This window comes from Coregonus clupeaformis, chromosome 19, assembly GCF_020615455.1.
Source record: "Coregonus clupeaformis isolate EN_2021a chromosome 19, ASM2061545v1, whole genome shotgun sequence".
NCBI lineage: Eukaryota > Metazoa > Chordata > Actinopteri > Salmoniformes > Salmonidae > Coregonus > Coregonus clupeaformis.
Window position 1 is genome coordinate 24,274,603 of NC_059210.1, and position 7,028 is coordinate 24,281,630.

Genomic DNA, 7,028 nt, shown 5'->3' on the forward strand with positions numbered 1-7,028 from the left:
AAATGCTCTTAACCACTAGGCTAGCCTCAAAACCGATGCATGTGCAACTATGGGGCAAAACAGACGGGTTGGCTTAGATTGTTGACAACTATATTTAATCTCCAATGTTTATTGAAAACATAAATAAATTTGCACAATGAGCACTTGTTGTCTCTCAAATACATCATTACAGTTGTTGGTTATCTAGCTAGCGAATTTTAGCCATATTAGCATTGACATGAAATCAGTCAAAACACCTCAAAACAAGACATGGTATCAAGAACAAGATTAAACTAGCTGAAACGAGTCACCTTCTATTCCCCACATTTCTTGTCATTTTCGTGAAGTTGTCAGCTAACCCATCTATAGCACAGCCAGAAAGTAAAGTGGTAAAAAAGTATGAAATCAAAAATGAGCTTTTTGTTCTTAAAGGGCAATTCTGCCACTTTTCAACCTCATAATTATTATCTCCAGCACAAAACCAGTGTCTACATATGTGAAAACACAGCGTTTCTATGATCTGTGGTTAAAAAGATGAGAAGAAATCTCCTTTTAAAAAATGTATGTGAAATCATGGTAGGATTAAAAGTAAAAACAAAACCAGTGATTTTCAAAGCTTGCAACAACTTTCTAGCCAGGGGGTGGTATTTACTTGCTCCCCACATCAACGCAAATCTCATAGTGTTTTAAAATCACTGTTTTAAAAATAATAAAAAAAAATCTACAAAACGTGCCATTTTCACATATGTAGACACTGGTATTGTGCTGGAGATAATAAAAATGAGGTTGAAAAGGGGTGTAATTGGTCTTTAAATTAAGGTTAGGATTAGGCATATGGTTAGCAGTGTGATTAAGGTTAGGGTTAGGTTTAACATCTGATTTTAAGAATACAAATTGTAGAAATAGGCGGGGTCACAGCCATATATTTAGAGAGTTAGGCCAACTTATTGGATATTGTTCTAATTCTAGACATTGTTACATAGCATTGTTTAAACATGTCCCATGTAATGTTAATGAAGAGCGAACATGGTTGCCATATAATGTTGTAGTGTCATGTAAATGCTCATAATGCTCATTGCAGACATTTAGTTTTATAGTATTTTAACTCTCCATGTAGCCTAGTGTTAATGGGGAGCTAACATGGCTGACGTAGAATGTTGAAGTGTCATGTAAATGCATCATAATGTAGAAACTGCATTGGCCCAACTTGCTAAATACATGGCTTTGGGCGGGGTTTATGACTTTGTGATTGTGTTAGCTAGTGAAGATCCACTGAATCGGAATGACCAAAAAATGTCATTTTTAAACTACACAAATTAATAAGCAATTCATTTGCGATTTTATTTTAATATAGAGCAATATAAATATTCAAAATACAGCAAAAGAGGTTGGGCCTATGAATTTAATATATTAAATATCTGTAATATTAGCGAGACAGAGAGAGGCTATGTGCACACTGCCCACAAAATATGAGAGAGAGAGAGAGAGAGAGAGAGAGAGAGAGAGAGAGAGAGAGAGAGAGAGAGAGAGAGAGAGAGAGAGAGAGAGAGAGAGAGAGAGAGAGAGATTAATTAGGTTTTTATGGGTTGTTCTTTCACCTGATACGGGCGTGGCTTCAGTGACACTGGTAAAAGGGCGGAACTGTGGCCCTTGTGATTTGTTTAAAGGTCCTGGGTGGTACAGGGTACTCTCCATGGACTCAGACTGTCAGCCTCACTAAAACTGTCAGCGGTGTTTAAATTCCTTTGGACCTATCCAGCATGTCAAACGCGGACAGAGTTGTGTTAGCTCTCGGTGGGGCAGGAACAGTGGGTTCTGGAATAGTTAAAGCACTCCTCGACAAAGGTAAGTTCGGAATAGTTAAAGCACTCCTCGACAAAGGTAAGTTGTCCTTATTGAGTTAGGGAGCATATGGAGACTTGAAACAATTACACCTGCGTCAAGACAATGCCCCCGCCCGCGATTAATGGGCCGGATTAAATTGTGCAACGTAATTTATAATTTCCGGTGCGCAAAATATGTAGGATATATGAAGAGGTCTACTAAATCGTATGCTGTGTGCGCGCCATTTGACTCATGGTCATTGTTGGGTGGATCAACATGGCTCTGCTGGGAAGTAGTTGTTTTGTTTGTGTTTCTCAAGTAATGTTGTTGGGTAATAGATGAAAAAGACTGAGTAATTGAGACTGCCCGGGAAAAAAGGATGAGGCTACCGTTCGTTGTCAATGTGAATTGTGAATTGTCACGGCGCATAAAATAACCGGCCTCTCCTTTACGCACAGACTTCAAGTTGTGATTCTCCTAAATGTCCAAAAACTTGATGTTGTCTTGAGGTGTTTAAATCCAACTAGCAGTTAACATCGTGAGTAATGTAAATACATTGTTGTATTTTCGTCAAAACAGGCTTAGGCTAGGCTATCTTCGTTTAATGTTTTCACACAGGTTTCTCGGGATGCGATAGATAATAAATGTATGGTGGATCGAAATATCACGACGAGTTGATTGCTTGGTATAGCCCTTTTCATTTATACCACACAGTCATTCCTCAGGTGACAAGTTGCCTTAAGTGTCTTCATCGCTTGTCAAGTGGACATTCTGGTTTCTTGAACATTGTGGTTTGTTGAATAGTATAATATATTGTACATGACTCTCTAAAATGTTATATGAACTAGATTTGGCAATAAGCAAACTGCAGCAAAATTACCCTTCTGTTTGCCACAGTCACATTTGTGAATGTCTGATCGTGAGTGTGTACTGTCCATGTTTCAAGGTTTCAAGGTGGCTGTCATATCCAGAGACAACAGCAGATTAGAGAAACTCAGGGGGTTTGTTTCTCCCTCCACCCGAGACAACCTCACCACCCTAGTCGGGAATGTTGGTAAGAGCACCCATTCACACTCCTTGGCAGACAATTTTACATAGACATATTTTAGAAATGAGAGTATTGTTGAAGGTATCCCATATCCCCAAAAAGTAGTGTATGGAAACACCTCTCAAACTCTTTTTTACTCTTTATCTCAGGTTCAGAGGAGGGGGCAGAGGTGGTCAAGCAGTCCCTTCTGAAGTCTGTTGGCAAGGTCACAGACATTGTGTCATCTCTGGGGTTCAGCTGGTGGCAGGGTGGACCTCCACATACCCAGACGCTGAAAGAACTACACTGGGTGAGTCTTCCACACACCTCACCGACTAATCCATGATCCAGAGTTGATATCATACCCATGAGCTTTTAAGCTGCTATGATTTCATTGTTTTAAATCTGCACTCCACAACCTTCCTCTCTTTTGTCAGTTCCACATCTATTTCGATTTCCCTCTCGTCTTGAATTCTTCCTCTCTCTCACTACTTTGTTCTCTGTATTAATCTATTTTAATACTTCTCATCCACCCATAGGTGATTGAGACATTGCTGTTCAGCACCTTTGTATCATGGAAGGTTTTCTTTCCACTGGTGAGAGACGACCCCAACTGCACCTACACCTTTATCACAGGTGAGTCTCCCACCTTGGCTCCTCCCTACATCCCAGCCAGTAGTAGTCCTTCTGAGTGTTCTGTGAAAGTGGTTGGACCATTTGAGTGACATCGGCAACACCTGTTAGTGCGCATGTCTTGAGGAACAACTTTCTTCCCCGCTTGATAACACACAATTTTGTCCATGCACATTACGCAGAGTATGGCTTTGGGGTTTTTGGGCAGTGATGTGTGCTGTGCCGCAGGTGGTGCTGGGGAGAAGCTGTTGATGCCAGGTACAGGGTTCCTGACTGTTGGTGCCGCCAGCACCCTGGCATTCTGTCAGGTACTACGAGAGGAGTACCCGGAAGTGCCCTGCAAACTCAACCAGGTGTGGCCAAGATCTATAACATAAAACCCCCATTGTTTGGTTAGATAGTTAGCTAGGGTATATTAAGGATCATGCTATCAGTTGCAGAAGTTGTCTCAATCTGCCCAAATAACAATTGCCAGTAAAAGTTGTCTGCAACATTGATCCTGAATACACCCTTCCCTTGTCTTGTTTGTTGGTTCATATACACAGAGTATACAAAACTGCTCTTTCCATGACAGACTGACCAGGTGTATCCAGGTGAAAGCTATGATCCCTTATTGATGTCACTTGTTAAATCCACTTCAATCAGGAAGATAAAGGGGAGGAGACAGGTTAAAGAAGGATTTTTAAGCCTTGAGACAATTGAGACATGGATTGTGTATGTGTGCCATTCAGAGGGTGAATGGGCAAGACAAAATATTTAAGTGCCATTGAACAGGGTGTTGTAGTAGGTGCCAGGCTCACCGGTTTGTGTCAAGAACTGCAAAGCTGCTGGGGTTTTCATGCTCAACAGTTTCCGTGTGTATCAAGAATGGTCCACCACCCAAAAGACATCCAGCCAACTTGACACAACTGTGGGAAGCATTGGAGTCAACATGGGCCAGCATCCCTGTGGAACACTTTCGACACCTTGTAGAGTCCATGCCCCGATGAATTGATGCTGTTCTGAGGGCAAAAGGTGGTGCAGCTCAATATTAGGTGTTCCTAATGTTTTGTACACTCTATGTACAGCAGATTGGCTATCATTAACCAACAGTGGTGGAAAAAGTACCCAATTGCCATACTTGAGTAAAAGTCAAGATACCTTAATAGAAAAAGGACTTGTGAAAGTCACCCAGTAAAATCTTACTTGAGTGAAAGTATTTGGTTTTAAATATACTTATACTTAAGTATCAAAAGTAAATGTAATTGCTAAAATATACTTAAGTATCAAAATAAAAAAGTATAAATCATTTCAAATTCCTTTATATTAAGAAAACCAGACAGCGCAATTCTTTTACTTTTTTTATTTACGGATAGCCAGGGGCACACTCCAACTCTCAGACATAATTTACAAATGAAGCATTTGTGTTTAGTGAGTCCGCCAGATCAGAGGCGTAGGGATGACGAGGGATGTTCTCTTGATAAGTGCATAAACTGGACACTTTTCCTGTCCTGCTAAATGTAACGAATACTTTTGGGTGTCAGAGAAAATGTATGTAGTAAAAAGCACATTATTTTCTTTAGGAATGTTGTGTAGTAAAAGTTGTCAAAAATATAAATAGTAAAGTACAGGTACCAAAAAAACTACTTAAATAGTACTTTAAAGTATTTTTACTTAAGTAATTTACACCACTGTTATCCAATGCCAACTGGCTTCCATTCACTTGCTCTCTCAGGTAAAGATCAACACTGGTGTGGCCCTTCCAGAGCGCATGGCTCCTGGTTACCTGAACCACCTGGACCTTGGTGAGGCTGTGGCCACGTTGGTGGAGAGAAAGAACACCACCCACACAGTGTTCCCTGTCAACTCCCCGGCAGACTTAAAAACCGTCATTCTAGAGGGTAACCTTTAAGGCTTCCCCGCTCTGCCATAAGTCCCTGCAGACTCTCAAAACTATAGTGCTTGAGTCATTCCACATCCATTTTACTGTATAGTCGGTAATGTGATTGTTTTCTTTGCATGTCAAATTATAACCCTAACCCTGTAAGGAAGATGCCAAGCTTATGTGACTTCATGCCAGCTTCTGCATAGTCCTTCATTGTTCCAGTGCACTAATAACCACATAATGCACTACCTTCCTGGACATCAATGGAGCTGTTTAGGTGCATAGTAGATTATTTAGGTACACCCTGTTGGGAAAATGCAGGATGACTCTGAGATGAGGCAGCAAAAGACGGCGGGGGGACAGGGAGGGTAGACTGTAGGGGCGGCGATGGGGTTATGTGGCACATTTGTGTCCCCCTAGCGTGACTCTCTGTCCTGTTCACAGGCACCCACCCCCTTTATCTGGGACAGCACATTCCGTAAATAAACAATGCGGGGTGAGGAGGTGGAAGGTCTGATAGAGGGAAAGAGCTGATAGAGGGAAAATAAATATCAGAGTGCATTGTTGTCTTTGTTTACTGTTCTATTAATGGCATACATGCTTTAGCAACAAGAATGTATATTTGTTATGCCAATAAAGAAACCTGAATTGTGTCAAGGCAACACTAACTAAATGAGGGGGGCCTATGTAGTTGGGTCAGAGGTTGTTGGCAGTGGTTTTGTTTTGACCGTGTCGGCTGACAGCTCAATTAGGCCAACTTTTAATGAACCGCGGGGGAGAATCCGCCAGTCTTTCTCGCTCCATCACACACAAACACATTTACACACACTAATGCCTATATACCCTCCTGTATGATGCCCTTTCTTATTCTAATAGAAAAATATAAGTATTCTGTAGGGAGAGAACAAGGAGGGATGGTAGTGGGCTTACAAGTTCTTATAAGGCAGGTCAAATTGTGAATCAGCCTCTAAAAGAGGGCAAAGGGAGGAGGAAGAAGGGTGAGAAGGGATTTTTGAATGTATGGGGAAAGGACAGAGAGAGGTAACGAGTATTTTAAGGGGAAGAAAGAGCAGGTTGTATGGCACCTGACCTCATTTGACATATCACTAAGGCATTCAAGCTGCAGTAGACAATGGGTGCAGTTCTTCATCAAATAAAAGAGCAGACAGAACTACAGATGTAATTCAATAAGTACTGTAAATGATTGAAATGCAACTGATTAATTGCACTACTTAAGTGTAATACGTTAATGCCTGGGCTGGGCCTTTACCTGATGACACAAGAAATCACTGAGGACAGGCTGAAGCCATGGTAAGGAGCGAGGCAGAACGGTTAAAAAGTGGCCGTCAAATTTCTCCTCTGGTTTTCATAAAAAAATTGGACTGACCCAGACTCCTCAAAAGATGGGAATCAGCTAAGGGATTGAAATATTGAAACGGACGGAAAAACAAATATGAGATGTTGGCCGTATCATGCTCTCCTTTCCGTGCGAGTGTAGCAAGTCCTTACCAAAATGGTTATTTAGTTTTACATTTCTAAAAACACATGCCTCACATTCACAGGCCAAAAGACATCACAACACACAGTTAGGCTGACAAACAGACAGGCAACAGATTAACTTGACACGTTTTGGGAAAAAACAATTTAGATTTCGAATAAGAACATGTGTGCATGTGTATCATTTAAGCACGTGCAAGTGTT

At 41.1% G+C, this 7,028-nt stretch overlaps 1 protein-coding gene across 2 annotated transcripts; it reads left to right on the forward strand.

Moving 5' to 3' along the window:
* Positions 1-1,619: 1,619 nt before the first annotated feature.
* Positions 1,620-5,980, forward strand: si:dkey-238o13.4 (uncharacterized protein LOC560780 homolog). 2 transcript variants are annotated; one of them, XM_041837287.2, is made up of 6 exons: positions 1,620-1,860; positions 2,750-2,857; positions 3,001-3,140; positions 3,370-3,466; positions 3,692-3,816; positions 5,178-5,980. In XM_041837287.2, the coding sequence occupies exons 1-6, from the start codon at positions 1,740-1,742 to the stop codon at positions 5,352-5,354; spliced, it is 768 nt and encodes a 255-aa protein (XP_041693221.1). In that variant the 5' UTR covers positions 1,620-1,739; the 3' UTR covers positions 5,355-5,980. The 2 variants fall into 2 exon arrangements, with proteins under 2 accessions (XP_041693221.1, XP_041693222.1); XM_041837288.2 differs by having other exon boundaries at positions 1,626-1,824.
* Positions 5,981-7,028: the final 1,048 nt, after the last annotated feature.